This window comes from Perna viridis, chromosome 3 (genome assembly GCF_037379345.1).
Source record: "Perna viridis isolate PV_CMFRI_1.1 ecotype Kerala chromosome 3, ASM3737934v1, whole genome shotgun sequence".
NCBI classification, from domain to species: Eukaryota; Metazoa; Mollusca; class Bivalvia; order Mytilida; family Mytilidae; genus Perna; species Perna viridis.
This window is the reverse complement of record NC_142447.1, coordinates 44,877,627-44,897,492: the sequence shown is the minus strand read 5'-3', so window position 1 is coordinate 44,897,492 and position 19,866 is coordinate 44,877,627. Positions and strand designations below refer to the sequence as shown.

At 32.2% G+C, this 19,866-nt stretch overlaps 1 protein-coding gene and 1 long non-coding RNA gene across 3 annotated transcripts; one reads left to right on the top strand and one right to left on the bottom strand.

Moving 5' to 3' along the window:
- The first annotated feature begins 5,025 nt into the window (after positions 1 to 5,025).
- Positions 5,026 to 19,702, top strand: LOC148622438 (uncharacterized). 2 transcript variants are annotated; one of them, XR_015920648.1, is made up of 3 exons: positions 5,026 to 5,385; positions 5,832 to 5,934; positions 18,989 to 19,702. It is a non-coding gene; the product is annotated as an uncharacterized LOC148622438 (long non-coding RNA). The 2 variants fall into 2 exon arrangements; XR_015920647.1 differs by lacking the exon at positions 18,989 to 19,702 and adding an exon at positions 9,579 to 10,509 and having other exon boundaries at positions 5,051 to 5,385.
- Positions 5,929 to 9,312, bottom strand: LOC148622439 (matrilin-1-like). The gene is made up of 5 exons (XM_088572340.1): positions 9,166 to 9,312; positions 8,904 to 8,973; positions 8,148 to 8,705; positions 7,325 to 7,918; positions 5,929 to 7,028 (listed from the first exon to the last, which is right to left on the bottom strand). The coding sequence occupies exons 1-5, from the start codon at positions 9,277 to 9,279 to the stop codon at positions 7,021 to 7,023; spliced, it is 1,344 nt and encodes a 447-aa protein (XP_088428466.1). The 5' UTR covers positions 9,280 to 9,312; the 3' UTR covers positions 5,929 to 7,020.
- Positions 19,703 to 19,866: the final 164 nt, after the last annotated feature.

Sequence of the window (19,866 nt, the reverse complement as noted above, 5' to 3'; positions counted from 1 at the left end):
TTAGTGCAACGAAACGAGTGAAAACCTACCTCCGATCGGCAATGGTTGAGGAAAGGTTTAATGGGTTGTCAATGACGCAATATTCACCCGGAGATTGACATTGATATCGACGCAGTGATTGATACCTTTGCCTCTGATGGCAACCGCAAAATACAACTTTTATTTCCGTATTAATGTTAGGGCATCGTGTCAAAACGTATAGCAAATACAATCTCAGTGATTCATTTGTTTTCGATTTCATGTGTGTGCATTTATGGTTATATGAGGTCTAGAAATGTTTTATATTTTTTCCTGTTTAGTCTTTGTTCTTAGATGTCTATCTGTATTATCATGTCTTGTATTCAAGTGTGGTATTATTGGCTTAATTTTGTTAAAGAAAAAAGCAACAGAAACAACAACAAAAACAAACAAAAAAAAAAGAAAGAAAGAAAAAAAAAAGAAAAACGAGAAAAAGGAATAAAATCAAAGCTGGCTGTAATTTTCTTAATTTATTCACCTTCCTCTAAACACTTAACAAGTTTAAAAATGGATGGACAAAGCTGTTACCTTAATGAAAAAAATGTTATTCGAATTTGAAAAATTATGCTCAGTTTTAGGAGTAAATTGGGGCAACTATTTCACTGTACGTATTGATAATATTGTTTGGGGGCCAGCTGCAGCCTGCTCTGTGATGTGAGGGTTTCCTCGCATTCATTGAAACCCATGAGTGGCCTTAAGTTGACATTTTTTATCCTCGTGGGATTTTTGTCTCTTTGATATATTCACTTCATCCATTCTCATTATATTTTATCTATACTAGTATTTTCGGTTATTCATTTTTTAAAATGATGCAAACAACAAAATCATTAATAAATAGTTGAATTGTTTTTTACTATACGTATTCAATCCAAAACTGAATTCGAAGTCAAAAGTCCTCTTCTATTGTGTTTGTTATCAGGAGTAAAATACAGTTTTCATCCTGTGTGTATTTTTCACATGAAGAGAATACAAAAACCTATAGATAAGTGTGCTTTGTTTTGCTTATATGCTGTTTGCACCAATTATCGATTCTATGAAATAATAGAACTGAAATTGGAATGTGTTTCTCATAAAATCTAGTATGTCTTAACTTTTTAGATTTGTCTCCCTTTGGCTGAGCATGTCATTATGACGATACGCACACTATTGCGGCACATGCGATGACGGCGGAGTTCAACGTTTGTCGAAACTTTTCGCTTCTTGCTTGCTTGCTTATTGAAACACGTGTACAGTATAGAGAAATATACAATAATTTTTGTAGCAATTGAAATGTCTTGAACATTTCTTAGAAAATCGAAAATAGTAATCTAATTGATTACCAGTACTACCGGTAAATTAAATTTGCGCATGCATGTGGACCGCAGGGTGGAATGCAACTGCAACATACATGTACATGTACACTCTGTCTGTCTAGAGAGAGAACATTGCAACTTTCTCCTTTTGCATTTTGATATACATGTGTGATTTTATGTTACATGTACCAATAGCATAAATTTGGACCTTTCACAACACCCATTAGATAGCCGCCCATTGATGAAGATTTTCATTTCATTTGCTCATTTGCGCTTTCCGAATAAAAAATTACTCCCTTTTCTACTTTCATTCTATCTATTAGCATTCTGCTTTTCTATACCTTTTTTCTGTCAACTCTATGTTGCGTTTCAGTCATTCCACTCCGATCGAATTCCTCTTAACTAAGAATTTATTCAATTCTTTTTTGGTTTATTAAATAATATTCTTTCGTTTGTTAATAACACAAAATAAAAATACTTTTAGTCTTTTTGTATCCCATCAATTTCGATTTTTTTGTCTCTTTCTGTTGCATGTTCTATACTTTTAATTGCAGGGACGAGTCTAAGTGTCTGGTTCTTGTTATCCAAAGCAGAGATTATTTCCGTTTTATTTCCCCATTTCCCGATCGACGGAAAACGTTCCAAACGTTTAAAAAGTGAAAGTCGGACAAATCGCTAGACATTTATTTTGTTCGAATTTTATCCGTTTTAAACAGTTTAAATCATAAATGACAAAAAATGAAATATGTGTATTCCTAAGTGTATGTACAATTACAAAGTATCTTTATTTGGTAGAAAAAATGCCAATTGATTGTAGAATTGCGTTGGAGCATGAAATTTTTTCAACGAACCCTGGAAGTATTGACATCTGACATTTTGCTAGACATTTTCAGAGACGTAACTTTTTTGTTTGTACTGTAAATTTTATCCAATGCCGACGTACAATTGCTGAAAGTATGAACATTTATAGGAAACATTAATCGGAAAAGAATATTGTGTAAATAAGTTCTTACATTAATAACAGAATTTGATTACTGAATACTTTTAGAAATCTGACCATTTACCAACACTGTCATTTTTGCATTGAATATTTTTTGCCGAAAATTAACGCAATTTCGATAATTATCACAAAACGAACTTTATCAAATTATTCGCCCCCTCTGCAATAGCGTAATTCACTATTTTATCTTTTTGGGGCCTACAGTTCGTTGCACCTGACAGGCGGAATTTTGACGTTTTTACGGGTTTTGGAAAGTTTAATTGATTATAAAGAATTAGAAGTACCATTTGTGACAAATATTCAGAACTAATAATTTGTCCTGATTCCAACAGTGTTCAGCTTTCACATATTCACTGTTTTAATTGTTTACAATAGTCATTTATAGTTTACATATGTGTGGTTTTTTTTTCAACACAGCTGCAATAGCGTGCGTAACGTCTTTACACTTACTTGGTTCTCCACTGTGTTTACTCAATTCATACTTGTACTTTATTTTGTTGACATACATGTACTTTGTATGAGTTTCCTAATGCATTCGGTCCCGTGCAGGTCCGGGTGTTAAAAGAATAGGCCTGCAGCAGCGCTAAGCTTGTCGTAGAAGGCGACTAAATAGTGCTCAGAACCCTAGCCGGGGACTAGGGAGCTCTGCCCACAGAGCAACTGGGATGTGTGCCCCAGGTGGTGGAATGGGGGTACCCCTGGCGTGTTACATGCTGGGGTTGTCAGGCTATAATACGGAAAACCTGACCGCAAACCATAGTGGTGCACCGTGTTGGGAAAGATGCCACGTTCCTCGCACGTTAAAGAACCCTACTGTGGTATTCTCCCCGAGTAGGAACCATAAGGCTCCGCCACAGGAGGCTAAATTGCCCGACCGTACCCACCTCTCCCTATTTCCAGTGGCAATCAAAATTTGTCGACCCCATTGTCCTTGTGTCCCATCCCTTTTTCATTTCATCATCATTTCATGTTCATTTTATCATCCATTTCATGTTCATCGTCTGAATATAGCTGAAATATTGCTGCTCGGACGTTAAACCCCAACAAACAAACAAACAACAAACCTAATGCATTCGGCCAAATTGTATAGTATATGTTCTATTATCTATGTAGAGAATTAGTTCTTTTAAATAACAATCGTTGTAAAGTAGTTTATTACTGTCACAAATTGCATTTTATTGCAGTTTGAAAATTGACTAGTACAACTTCAGATACAATGCTTAATAGGTAGGGTTCTAAATTAGATCGAAAAAGCTCTGTTGGTAGAACTCTGCCATAAATTATACCAATATGTCCCACTTTAATTTACCAAGAAGTTGTCTAGATAAGATTTGAAAGTTTATAACAACTTTATTTTAAGCTGCCAAATAAGACCAAAGAATCGATAAAAAAAACATGCACAGAAGCTGTTGTCTCTGAAAATGAAAAATGACAATTAATCGGTCTAGACACAGCTGATTTATACATAAAGTACTTTTAAGTCGATAAATAAAACAATTAGTTCATCAATTGTCAGGACTATGCGTTTTATAATTGGTTTACATGTGATTATGTCACACAGTACTGTGCACGTCCTTAATCAAGTCCGTAGTTTGTATCCATTATTTGACTAAGATTCTTGTGAATTATGTTCTATTATAACTTTATAAAAATACTATTTAATCATATTTATGCTTAAATCTGTATGTGCACAAATAGGAAAACAAATGCTGGGATCGAATTTGTTTGACTTTCCCATTTCTTGAATGGGAAAGGCATCACGTATAGAACATTTGATTGAAAAATATCATTCTTTTTATCAAAACTTAGACATTTTAACTCACAAACTCTAACATACACTGTATAGCTTATCTTTAAATTTCATTCTGTTGGTCCTATTACCATATACGGTAGTTTTTACCACGACCTGGTAATGTTAATATATCAAGAAATATCTTGTTTACTGACATTTTGGCGTATTATCAAAATCTGCACTCCAATAGAGACACACATGTTCTTTGCAGAGAACTCGACTTTCGTTCAAATCAGAATTGATCTTAATTATCCATGTGTTTGATAGATACTATTTGAACCTTTGTTTTTTTATTTTTATTTTTATTTATTTATTTATTTATTTATTTATTTTATTTTATTTTATTTTATTTTATTTTATTTTATTTATTTTTTTGTTTGGTTTTTTTTTTTTTTTTTGGTTTTGGGTTTGTTTATACAAATACCCAATCTGTTTTGAGCAGCCTTACCTCTATCTTAAAAGAAGCGAATCTTTTGCTAGACTATTAAGTATTACAGCACGAACTTTTCACTCAAGTTATATGTAACTAAAGCAAAAAATCAACAGATAGTCAGAAAAATTACATGTAGCTTAAGCCACACATCATCAAATTGTCACCAAAATTATATTGGTTAAAGCTGCATAGCAAATTTACACCAAAGATACATGCAGATAAAGCCAACGATCAGCAGATATTCACCAAAATTACATGTAATTAAAGCCGAAACCAGCAGATAGTCACCAAAGTTACATGTAATGAAGAGACATAGTAGAGTTTCTCTAAAGTTAGCTAGTTTAATTAGCAGTACTCCAATGTTTATTGTTTTTTTGGGTTTTTTTTTGTTTTTTGTTTTTTTGTTTTGTTTTTTTTTTGTTTTTTGTTTTTGCTATTTCAGATTCTTTACAAATTCATTCTTCATTTGATTTGAAAGTCTTTTTTTTTCATTTTTTGGTGACTCTATCTAGGAAATATGTGTCATCGTTATGGCATAAGTTAAAACACTTTCTTTCGTTCCTGTTGTGAATTTTGTTTCCAAATGACGTTTTAAGGTTTCCCGCATTTTAAGAATCTATGACGTTTTTGAGGGTTGACGTTAGTGACAGATTTTGAAAGTTATGCCTAGAAGTATGGAGCATTATATTGAGCTATATTGAAGTTGTTTGTGGAATATATAGCTACAGTGATTCATAGCATCGGTCTATGCATGTAACTTTGTATGTACCAAAGACACTAGCCTTGAAACAATCACCATACTTTGTCCTCAACGTACTCTTCTTATATATACATGAAGCGGACTTTAGCGGTAAATTACATTATTCAAATATTGTGACATTTTTATACAATCGTGACTAATTATTATCTGTTAATTAAATTATAGTTTTCTAAAGGATTCCTTTTATATACTTGTTTATGAAGAGAGCGTACCGCTCGGATATTCCTCTTTCCATAACAGTTCCTTTTTGTCAACAGTAAATAGCTGTTTTGTTAAAATTATATGCCGTTTGCCAAACAATTTTTTTTCATGCTAGGATATAATCTCGTACTTTCAGTATCATCTTACACTTTTCTATTTTCGTACCGACTTTTTCTTAAGGAACATTTCTGTGATGTGTGTATGTATTCTTTTCATCATCAAAGCAGATGAATATTTTTGTAGCCAGTCCTTCATTATATTGTTTCTTTTGTTTGCTTTATCTAATAATGTTTTACATTGAGATATTTTACTTTCCCATTGTTTTTTTTTCATAGATAAAGTAATTAAAACAGCCGTTATCTGATGCCTACAAGCTAAGTGAAAAGTTATATACAGACGATATCATATGATGGCTTTAGAGACCTAAACAACTCTCTGGTTTGTAGTTTTATTAAATAATAGCATATACAAAAGTAAAAGAAGCAGATATGTTTGGTACGTATTAAACCAAACAGTCAGACATGATAACACAACAGCATTCTTAAATGATGATACTTCATATAATTACTCAATTAGAACAAACAAAAACGTATGAGATCATTTGATATCGTATCACATTTCTTTGGCATCGACATTATCAAAAATGATAATTATAAAGCAAAAATGAATTTAACACACTAATACATATTATACGAAATGGTGATGATATGTTAACAGTATTAACAAATAAAATATTACCCCAAGTTGATAAGCAACTTGATAATCTTATTTTGTACAATTCAATATAAAAATTTTTAAAAAAAATGATCACGTTTAAACTATGACATGCGAACTCATTCCCTTACGACACCACCCGTCTCGTTATACATGGACTTTCTACCATAAGTGCATCGCTAATTTACAGTAGAATAGTCCATGTATAAGGTTTAAACTAAATACTTTTTTTCGATAAAAGTAAAAAAGCGAACAATTTATTTATGAAATAATCAATTATTATTATAGATATAGATCTAGATGACAAAACAAATGAAGACAAAATAAATCCATGTACAATTTTTTTAGCTAGACTTTCAATAGGAAAATGCATCTCTGATGGTATTCTGAATGATACAAATGGTACCCGTATGAATCCGTCACACTAGTCAAAGCTGGTTTGTAAAACATAATTATACCCTGTGTATTAGAAAATCAAAAGTATGCTCACAATCAAATAGGTACATTGGCTGATTGAAACCCAATTTCCATTCTGGTTGGTTTAGATGCATATGAAGTGAGTATTTACATTCTAAATTTATTCCTAAAGCTTATAATCAGCAAGCATATGAAATAAAACAAAACATGACAAGTCTTCTACATGGTCCCATAAATTCTCGTAACAGAACAAAAGTACCCGCACGATAAAATAATCTTACAGTAATAATTCACCGTTCAATTCTCTGATAGTTTTAAATATTGTTCACTTTTCATTTTGATTGCACAATCCCTGAGTATTAAAGATTTTCCAACATTCTTTTCTTCGATTCTTCACAAATCTGCAATGAAGAAAATAAATCATTAAAGAACTGGAAAGCGATTCAAAGAAAAAGGCGTTTCTAATTTACAAATTTTACTTTTGTAGCTCGGTAATACCGACTCTGTTAAGATGCACAGAGTGATTTTCTGAGTGATGTTTTAAGCATTTATATATCTTTCATATCTTACTAACGGTTTTTATCAAGTCTGTATGAACTGTATTGATGTTACAAGTCTAGCCAATTAAAATGTTTTGTTAGTAAACTGAACGACATTATTTGCATCAGTTTTAATTCGGATAGAGAACGATGCCTACCTTGACATACACTGTTGATGAAGTCTTCCTTAAGCATAGGAATATCTTTGTAAGATGAAACCTTTATAACGTGGTTTCCAACGGGTTCGCTGGCTATTTTTCTAAGCGCTGAAATGTCCACCTGTCCAATTGAAACAACATAGACTTCGATGCCTTGCTTTTTTGCTTCTTCAGCCTCCTGAATGACGAACTCTAACTTATCAGTATCCTCGTCCACAAAAAGAACAGCTATTTTCTTTGCTTCTGCCCGACCACCATGTGACTCACTAAATGCATGCTTTCGCATATTGTGTATTACTGGTGCAAGACCTCTGTACTCAATAGAATTGATGGCATCCAATAGAGCATCTTTTTGAATGTAGTCATTTAAATGAATGTCATGCTCGTGACAATTCCTAGATGCAACACCTACTCTTATGCTGCTATCATCCATGTTGAATTCATCGGTTAATTCTGTTATGAATTTGTAAACAATTCTAGAGCGTTGGGTTCCAGAGGCTGCAGAATCGAAACAAAACATCATATCAGCTTTTTCCCGAAGTCCACAAGCCGGGTGATCCATCTGTAGTGGGGCCTCTGTTGTTACTGGCTCGACTTAAAAAAAAAGATTGTGTTTCAGTAGATAGCGATGCAGTTATATATGACAACATTACAACATGAGCGACAATCTCAAAACAAGGTTGTTAAATGACCCTTAAATTGCTTCGTTAAAATTATTACATTTCTGTAAGAAAAGTTTTCAGATTAATTTGCAAATATTATTGTTATTACCTTTTAAGATACTAAAACTATAATTTTGTTTAGACATTAAGGAAATAAATACCATTGCAAGCTTTGAAGGCAAGTGTCTCTCTGATGGTTTTCAACATGTCAAAAGAAGCAACATCATAAACGAAATCATCTGATGGCTCGCTACCAATGGCTCTAAGTTCCTCCTTATCAACCTTGTTTCCGATACCAACAGAAAATATATATATTCCCTTTTTCTTCAGGTTTTCTGCTTCTTTCTTAGTTTCGTCCTTATTAGCAGAAACTCCGTCGGTAAGGACTATAGCAATATGTGCAACGCCTGTACGGGCTTTTGCGAATCCTGATGTTGCCATCCTTTCTAAAGCCTTTCCTGTGTATGTTTGACCACGGAGATAAGGAACTTTCTTTATTGCTTTTTGCAAGTCCTTTTTGTTGTCGTAACTATCAAAATGAATGAAGGGTCTGTAGAAATGGGAGAATGCGGAAACTGCTATCCGTGTCTGCTCTGATGAGATTTCGAAAATATCGACTACGTCGCTTATGAACTGAAGCTGCTTTTTATAGTCGTAAATCCAAATACTAGAAGATGAATCCAGAAGAAAAAATATATCTGCTGGCTTGCCACCGCACCCTGCAAAACATAGGTCAAAAGATTTGTAGCATAAAACAGATTATTAAACCAATGCAACCTTGGTGTAAGAAAAAATGCTTGTTCTTGTATAAATTTGTAAATAAAAAGTCATAAAAAGAGCCACTACAATCTTACAACAGAATAAAAACAGTAAGTACAAAGGTTAAAATTTAGGCCATGAAAAGTATAAATACTTACATTCAGTTGAAACTGTTGTATCTTGGCCGTTACTGTTCGACATCGGGGCACTAAAAACTCCATTAATAACCTACATAGGAAGAAAGGATATAGTAAGTCACGGTTTGAAAAATTGTGAAATTGTGTTTTACTAAAAACGATAATATGTGGCATTGTAGTTATATTTGGTAAAAAATATAATATGTATCTTTAACAGAATTTATTTTTTTCAACAAAATACAACAAATATATTCATTATTATTTAGCTTAAATTAACACTTACCAGGAGCAAAAATAATGCGAAGTCCATTTTTGTGTAAATACTCAAGTGGTACAATATATAACAGTTCTTAAAAGCACAAATCGTAATTTGATTTTTGATGAAGTGCACCTGCATTTTCTCCCTTTATATACCTGTCATTTTATTTGATTTAATAGGGAATGTCATTAACAAGAAGGCGGTACTTACTAATTCTTTTTCATTAATAAAATTTTCCATATATGGAAACCATTTCCGGATGAATGATACAGAGTTTGACCCGAACTTGACATAAATTACATTATATCTTTACAACGGTAAACATACTCATTCATGCAAGAATTTACGCAATGTGTTTTATTAACCAAACACTACTTTTTTATCCATCCCTTGCTTTAATGTGTTCTATTTTTAATCTTTGGTTTCCTATTTTTAAGATTTAAATTTCGACTGGAATGTATGGTATGGAGCTACTGTAGAGATTCGCCACACACTCCCGGATTAGATAAAATCGCTGCATTAAATCTCTGCCATTCTCTTCCATCCAAGGCGTATGCAAAGATGTGCATGATATAAGATGAATGATTAATAGTCACTAAATACTACTGAAAAATTTTAAACTGGGTAAACAACATTCTTAACGAGCGTGGATATCTGTTCCATATTAAATTGTATTCTTACTATGTAAAAAATTTAGATTATCAATATGAAAAATGAAAAACAAAATTCATTCTTCACTTACGAAAATGTCAATAAACTTATAAATATTCTGCGGATTAGTATGGCTTCTTGTATGGCATGACACTAGTGAATCTATAGGTTTATACCTACTGTATGCGGCAAAATATATTTTACTTTTAACAATTGTAATGAATAGTATTGATGTAGTCATATACTAGCATTTAATTTCATTTCATTCCAAAACTCGAACAATACGACATTTACAACCATTTATTTCCCATTATTTTTATCCGAAACTGAATTAATGAGTTGATAACAAATGCAGTAACGTTAACAATGATGATGGTGTACATGTAACGTAACAATTCTGTCAGTGAGCAAGATCCCTTCGCCAGAAACTTCTCTTAATTAGAAGTACATATACATTGAATCATTTTAATTGTTTTTGTTTGTTTGTTGTTTTTGTTTTGTTTGTATGATTTTTGTTTTTTGTTTTTTTTATTTTTATTTTTTATTTTTATTTTGTGTGTGTGTGTGTGTATCCGGAGTTTGTATAAAATGTGATTTAATGTCTATTTCTTTTGATGTGATGATATCGTTCTTTTTACGTTAAACGTTCCATGTTTAAGTGACACCTGCAATTTTGAACCAAAGTTATATTTACATTAAAAAAATATTCATCTTTGTTATGGATTTGCTTTATTTTTAAAGAAATAAACATTCCTTAATATGAAGTATTTCGTAGAAGGGTGGACGACCACTTACTTTTTCCACGAAGTATGTCGATTTTTTTATTTGTGAAGCGTTCAGTTGGGATTGCTAGGAAATGAAGGGATCCATTTCGGCTTTAAGCTTGTTATCGCATTACCGCAGAATTTCATATAATATATTTCAAGTATTTCCTTTTAATGTTATGTCCTTTATTGGTTTAGCTTTTCTAGGGTGTGTATAATTGACAAGCGTACTATTTTGTTTGCTACACGACATCAACATTTTGCAAGGAAGTGGAATGATTTCATTTTTTTATCATCAACATCATGCATCATCTTGATCGCTTCATCGCTGCTTCATAGTGGACTGATAAATAGCAAGATGATAAGGAAGTCGAGGGGAAACGTACGAATATATAAAATTGAAAGCCAACACATTTTTTAAACTAACAAATCGATTATTGAATATAACTTTTGTTGACAAAATTGGCTAAATATAAAAAAGAACATTAATAATGAAAGAAACAAAATAAACCTGCAAAATATTCCATGGGCATCTCCACGTAAAACCTTAATCATTGTTTTAGTTATTGGACTACATCAAATGTTGTCACTACTCCAAATCCAGTCCACTTGAATTGTAGTGACCGACTAAGCCTAACGCTGGTAGTTTTTCTGGTATTTGTCATTTTTAATATTTTCTAAGCTACATTTGTAGCTCTCAGTAACTGCGAGCGTTCTTTAAGATGTGAGTGTCTCATTTTGTCTCGTTGGTGTGTGGTGTTGGGGTATTCCATGTAGAGAATTGGAGTTGTTATTCATTGAGTTTCATGGTGTGTTTGTTGTTTCAGTTTATTTTAGATTAAAATATTAAAGAGAGATGGTTAAGGCGTGGCTAAAACATGAAAAAATTAGTTTAACCCTACCGCAGACATTCGCCTGTTCATGTTGGTCATTGATGTGTCTTCTTGTCGTTATTTTACTTATTAGTTTATTTTAAAGTATGTGTCATTGTTTTTTACCTCGAAAATTTTTAATTTACGATGTCGGACCTCTCAGAGCTAAAAGGTATATTTATACTTGAAACTATTTACTATTTTGTATTAAGGTTATACGATGGTGCATTTGTTGCGTTTCACAAAGTCCGTTCTTGTTTCTATCATGTTTCTAATATATATATAACGTCCATACGGAATGGGTCCGAGGCTCTAAATAGTTCAAGATAAATCTTAATTATTACGAACAACGTCAAGAATTTTATACTTGTTGTAGCGGTTGTTTTAACCGAATGGCGTCTGGAAAGGTAATGAAAAATTACAATCGAATTTGCTGGTAACTAATACGTATAAAAATATAAATAGTGGGTAAATCTTGAACACAAAATGATTAAAATAACGGTATACAGGTTCTTTATATATTTTGTGAACACATAACGTAACGTATAATAAGGAATTTCTATAGTATGAAGCCGATTACATGATAATGGCGTCTTGAACTATTTTAATCAAGTATCGTTTATTGACTATGGTGTCAACTATGTAAGAAGGTTGATTACATTACAATATTATGTAATCATAGATAAAGTTTTGTTCTGGAGTGTGTAGGTCCTCCTCGTTTAGTCTAGGATTGAATTAACTATGACCAATCATAAGTATTGTAAAATCATGTCAACCGATCGCACGGATACATCAAAACGTAGAATTTGACTACCGTTGTCGATTTTAATGAAACATTTCTTGATTTTTTACGCAAACAAAAAAAGTAAGCGTTCTATGAATATTGATGATAATGTCCGCCTAGTTTTGTATTCTCGACAACAAAAAAATCAGCATGTTATCCTGATTTCGTTAAAATTATGTTTCATAAATAGGTATATACAGGTCAAGCCGTTGAAATTCCAATATAATTTAGATATCCAATCCTTTGGATGTATATATCAGTGACATGATACATTCCACAGCGGATTGAATGCGATATGAAAAACTTGCATTACATAGTTGGCATTAGGTTAACATTTCCTTTATCTATATATTTATTGAATATGGAATACATTTATACTGTCCGTCATAAATATCTGAATTAGTCTTATCCCGAACTTATGTATGTATATGTTCCAAGATTTTAAAAGCTAAACATTTCGGCGATTTAGTTATTGAGTTATACTGAATACTTGTGGCGTTTTACTCAAGAAATAACAAAAGATACGTGTGTCATAGTGGTTTAAAGGCTTGAACTACTGTTGTTGAATAATTCACCAAACATTGAATGCATGACTAGCTAAAGTTGGTACAAATATTAGAAGTATTCTTACCAATTTGCATTTTTATTCGTTGTCAATTGAAAGTGATATTACTATAAAGAAAGTTCACACTAGAAATATGCAATACAAATGTCCTTACTCATCTACCCAGCATAACAACACCCACTCCTATCTATAGTCTTTAGCTACACGATGTGATGCTACTTTATCTATTCACATCATACAATTGTGTTTAGAGATGCATTCAATTAAAAAAAAATTCATTGGTCTTAATCACCTCCGATTAAGAAGGCGTTCATTTTGTTTGTTTTTTTTTTAATCGTTTATCTAGCTCTTCCTACTTTAAATATCAACTTGTCAGAGGGTTATCAAATAGGAGCAAGCCAATCTTCTGTTTCTCTATCCTATTGTACTTTAAACTTCAAGTGCAAAAAAAAAAGAAATGCAGAGGACACCTACCATTCAAGCGCAAGTGGTCAACACTACCGGTTTTTAGTGATAAACTCGTGTACATGTTTTGTTGATTTGTGTTATTTATGGTATAATGTGGGTTGCTTTGGTCTTGTCTTTGTCCAGGATCGATATCCCATTCCTAGTCCTATATTCCTTAACACGGTCTACTATAATGTATTTATTTTCATAAGACAGTTTGCGCCTTGAATAAGTCGGATACAATCTAAAATGATGTGGAATAAATAGTACTTGGAAGCGAGAATGTGATATTTGTCTAGTAGATATGTCAGGTCTGAAAATATATCACCAAAAAAGTAAATTTATTCGTCTGAATGACATAAATGCGCTTAACAATGTTCTCTTATCGGTCCCATAAAAACGTTTTCCAAGTTGTATAAAAAAAACCGACTTACATTTGTAAATACAAAAACATACTTTATTCTACTTTCGGATTTATAAGGGTGCTTTATCTGGTAGACTGCGGCGGAAATCCATATTTTATCATTCCGGTATGGCGACCTACAGGATTTTGTCGATACAGTATAATGATTTATAATGGTAAAGTCTAGATTTTAGTTGATACCAAAATAATGCAGTGGGCAGTTGTCCAACTTTCTCCCAAATTGTCAATATATCTACCATCCCGAAACTTGCATTTTTTTCAATTAAGAAATATTGAATTGCTTGTTTAACTGTTTGATCCTATAAAACTCTCGACCTTTTTACTTGTTAGGATGATAGTTGCTGTGTAACGGTATATTATCTATACTTAGCGTTGTAAATGATCATGAGAAGGGTCACAAAAATCATACAAAGCAACACTGTGCAAATATTGTAATGAATTTGTTTTGACCAAATATATGCAGTAGAAGACGCCCTAAACCAGAAGGAGCTAAACAAACATGTGTCATCATGATTGCTTGTACAGCTGACGTTCAAGTTTATTTTCTATATTCAAATAGATGTCAAAGTTTAAATTTTTGGAATAATTAATCCCTAAAATTTCCGCAAGCTATTCAAATTCAAGTACATAAATTCATTCAATTGTAGAAAATCTTGCTTTCGAAGGCAACACATGAAAAGTAAAAATTACCAAAAATATTAACTTGTACATGTATATTAATTTTAAGCTTTTTATGCTTTTTTAATTGAATAAATTGTAAGCAATAATTACACCGTAAGTACACTTTACTGTTATTTCACAGTTAGATATTCAAATGGAATGTTATTCGCGTACAATAAATTCAAATATTTCTATTTCCAATATCATAGTATTAATAAATGTGTTTTCCATAATGTGTTATCATCATAATACTATTATAAAGAAAAACACATTTCTTAATACATTAATTAACCTGTTTTAAAAAAAATGCTGATTTTCTTAGTAGTCACATACATGGAATTTTAGTAACAATACATTTTCTAAATACATGTACTCAGTTTAAGCTTAAAATAACAAAATAATTTTTTGCTTATTTCTATATCATGTTAACAGGAAATTATATTTATAAACTGGAATTGACATCACTACAATTGTACCTGTTTTTGTTTACCTAATGATGTAACATGGCCATCTTTAGAAAGTCAAAAAAGGGACCAGTCCGAAAAGCTAAAATGACCCATAATGACTCGTTTGAGAAGCCATAGTAACTCGTAATAGCCGGTTAAACTTATAATGGACCGGCAAAGAAAATAATGTAAAGTATGTTGTCATAATAATAAGGCAAATGTATCCATTATGAAATCAATAGGTTAATAAACGATAATTAAAATTTGCAACAATCAAGTTTACCCTAATATGTTAGAACCCTTATACAAGAGAATTAATTTATTCAATGAAAACTATAGAAACCTCGGAAAAAAGCTGGAAACAACCTCTCTTCAAAATGTAACAACCACATAGGTGGTTAAAAGCCATGTGCAAAATTTAATCACTTACTAAGTTGAAATTTAGAGGAATAACCTATTATATTGCTTCATCAAATGGTAGTAATATACGGGTACTTTATGTGGATGCAAAAATGTTAGGACGAAGAAACTGGTAGGCCATCGCAGTTTATCAACAACATTTTTAGATAATATAAAGTGCAATTAAGACAAACAAAATTCGATACGTATTTGTCATTCTCATGAACAATGTTCACCAGCAGTAGATATTGAATCGAGTTGTTCGTATTTGTATGCATTTGAATAGTTTTCATTGGGGTACATTTTTAACTTAAAAGACGCCTACAAAATAGACCTTTATCATCTTGATTTTTCAACTTCTTACATTCAATGGAAATCAGAGTTTAAATCGTTCAAATACATCATCAAAAATCCCTTTATTAAGAATATCTTACTATCAAATAAATGAAATTCCATCGTCATTTGAATCGACAATGAATAAAGTTGTATTCATATTTTTACCCAAAATGTGTTAGTTATATCAAAACTATGCACAGAAATATAATGTATGCTGTGTATTCATCCGACTACAAGCCTAAGTAAGATAAAAAGGATTCTAACCGTTTGTAATATTGTTTGCATAAAATAAGAAGTTATTAGTCAAACAAATGACTAAAAAAGTTGTATTTTATTTTGTCGACCTAGTCAAAAACGGAAAGCAAAGGTACAAACCAATAAAAAATATAATCAAAATGCTACTAAAAACAAGAATAAAATATTACACTTATCATTCATCTATACCATAGTGTGTGTGTGTGTGTGTGTGTGTGTGTTTTCTAAAGAAAGAAGTACACCTTGAAATAGTATAACTAACTCGAAAACATTGCACTAGTTGCATAAACACAAGTAACATTATCGCTAACTTCCTTTTTTTATTTCAGATAAAAGTAAAAAAAAAAACATAAAACTTGCACTTCAAACTGATATAGATATGTAAGAATTCATTGATTATATTTTTGTTGTTAGGGCCCGCCACTAAAAGTGGCGGATGTGCGATAGTGGTCACTCTGTCCGTCCGTCCATCCATTACAAGTCATTTCCGGGCTGTAGCATTTTTGTCTTTCGATGTAAGCTTTTGATATTTTGCATGTAGGTAGGTAGGTACACTGATATTGGCCTATGACCTTGAACTTTGGACCAAGGTCAAATTCCTGTTTTTCACTGACAAAGTCGTGTCCGGGCTGTAACATTTTGGTCTTTTAAAGTGAGCTTTTGATATTTAACATGTACTTAGTGCACCGGAAGATGGTGTGTTGGTACCATGGATATTGACCTGTGGCCTTAAACTTTGACAAGGTCCAATTTTTGTCAGTGACAAACTCGTGTCCGGGCTGTAAGTTTTTTGTCTTTCGATGAGAGCATTTGATATTTGACATGTGGGTAGATCACGTAACGATAATGTGTCGCGTATTATTGCTTTGGGCCTATGGCCTTGAACTTTGACCTTGTTTGTCTTTTGATGTTGGCTTTTGATATTGGGCATATGGATTGATCGCCTAAACATAATGTGTCGCGTCCCATGGACAGTGGTTTGTGACCTTCAACTTTGACCTCAAGGTCAAATTCCTGTTTTTTTTTCGTTGACAAACTGTTGTCCAAGCTGTAACTTTATTGTCTTTTGATGTGGGCTTTTGATATTTGAGGTGTGGGTTGATCACCTAAATTACATTCATATGTATGGCTTAATTTCCATAGCAGGATCCACAGAGATGGATTCCATCTCAATGATTTCTAGTTTCTTATGTGTTTATATTCATATATACATATTTGTTGATATATTTTCTCAAGTTAAACATTAACTATCAGTAGTGTTAGAATAAAATAACTATAAAGAATCAACTATTAAGCCTGTTTGTTATGATTTATTTTCTAAATAAATAAGCAATTGTTGTGTTTGCAGTGTTCAGAATCTTTAAGATTTCCCATTTCTTTATTAATATATCTTACTAAATGCGATAAATATATCAGCATTGACAATCAACCATGGTGCACTTATTTACCTATTTAATTCATCCTTACTGTCTTATTGTCGTATTATTTAAGATTTAAACAACATGGTGAATCTTTTGCTGTTTTGTTTACCAGGCTGAAAACTATACTACATAACGTTTTGTTCACATACTTCTTTTTTTTTACTTTTTAAACACATCTTTTTTTAATGCATGCAGTTGATACAATTCTATAACTAATATATTCTAAGAACAAAACGTAAACAATATATACTGATGTCCTTATAGGTTATTGTGTAACATTATTGTTGTCTTGGTTGATTGTTATCGTGATGTATTAACACCTGTGACGTATGCAACTTGATAAAAACATATGACGTACGCATTTCCAATGCGTGTATCATCATTGATTTCCGTGTTTTCAATTAGATAAAGAATAACTATTTATAAATGCTTTGATGTCTATTTTCAGATTCATGAATGCTTTTGTTGTGCATCACACTTGTGACTTAAAATAGATAAGAAATTAAGTGAGCAGTCATTTATCGGAAATGAAAGTTTCGATAGCTCCTTGAAGTACTTCAGCTAAGAACAATGTTCAATGATACTTATATATCACCATTGCTTTGGCTTCTGCATTCATAATAAAGTTTTCCAAATAGTTTGGCTTTCGGAATTCATTTCAGCTTAAAATGTGAATTGTTCACTAAGTATTTTCATAGACAATTGCGTGTTAAGTTGTAAACTTTATAATTGTAATTTTTTTTAGGTAAAACATTAAAGAATAAAAAAAAACAGAAAGAATGAATTACTATAGTTGAATGAATGAATGAATTATTTGATATCGTTATGTGGATATGATTGATATTGTTTCACAATATGATATTTATAACACACATTGAACAAATCCAGTTTATTTTCTACATTCTTATTTGAAGTGTGATTTTTTTTATTCCGAGAATGAAATGAAATAAGAATGAGGTATTAATATTTCATAGAACATGAGTATGTGGAGTTGCATACTTGATGTGAAGTTGCAAGAGAAGTAATTTTATGGGTAAGTATTCAAGAAATAACTATCCGTATACTACATTATTACTGTATCTGTTCTCCTAATGTATAATTCGAATGTAAGGGTTTTAATGTCTTAATGAACTTATTAGTTCAAATATTATTTTCAACATCGGTTTCATTTCCTGGTCATTAGTCCCAGCCAACAAAACCCAAAGGGATCTATAGTTTTAGGTACTGTCTGTCTATCCCGTCATGTAGATTTCCAGACGATTTTCATGTGTTTAATAAATATTGACCTGAATGTTGATATATAGCTGTAAGTAGATGACTTAAAGTTTCATTTTAGTTCCGATCGGATGATTTTGGCTCAGTTATGGCCACTGAATTTCTACATTATGATTAAAATGTAATTTGTCCTGATTTTCTTCACATCCTAAAATATATTCCCTTGACATCATATAAATAAATAGCTATACCTAGATAAGTTACAATTGTTTCAGGCTGAGTTATCGCCCTTTAAATTAAATATTTTCATCAACGCTATAGAATTTTGTTAAGTCGTGCATAGCCTCAAAATAATGATAGTTCTATACACGCTAGTATGTCTTGACGTATAGACCGCGAACCACATGTTTGTACATGACTCTTTTTTTATACAGCCTTCGGTCGTTTTAATAAGTACAATTTCAGTATAAATCACACAGTAAATAGTGTTTTCTTGTTTAGGTAACACGTATTTTTACATGTCATTTGACCGAACCAATAATAGCATTACAATACTGACATGTCTATATCGTTTTTATTAATAGTCTATGTTCTTTTCTCAATTCCAGTGGGCAATCATCAACATTAAGATGACCAATCGTGCAACCATCTAAAGACTACGTTCATTTCTCTGATGATTCGCTATACGTCGTGCATTTTTTTCCTAGTGATGACATCTTGTCTAAAAGATATGACTCAAGATGTTTGTACTAATCACGGCACAATAAAATAAAATTTTGGATAACCACTGTAAAAGTGACATCCAGGTATCGTAACCCAAGTATCAAAGACGAAACAATGAAAAAACATAAATAACATATCTATGAAAAAAATAAATGAGCCACCCGGATTCCTCCATAATATCTGGAAACATGGACCTGAATGAGCAACCCGGATTCCTCCATAATATCTGGAAGAATCGACTTATATGAGCAACCCGGATTCCTCCATAATATCTGGAAGCATGGACTTATATGAGCATCCCGGATTCCTCCATAATATCTGGAAGAATCGACTTATATGAGCAACCCGGATTCCTCCATAATATCTGGAAGAATCGACTTATATGAGCATCCCGGATTCCTCCATAATATCTGGAAGAATCGACTTATATGAGCAACCCGGATTCCTCCATAATATCTGGAAACATGGACCTGAATGAGCCACCCGGATTCCTCCATAATATCTGGAAGCATGGACTTAAATGAGCAACCCGGATTCCTCCATAATATCTGGAAGAATCGACTTATATGAGCAACCCGGATTCCTCCATAATATCTGGAAGAATCGACTTATATGAGCATCTCGGATTCCTCCATAATATCTGGAAGCATGGACTTAAATGAGCAACCCAGATTCCTCCATAATATCTGGAAGAATCGACTTACATGAGCAACCCGGATTCCTCCATAATATCTGGAAGCATGGACTTATATGAGCATCCCGG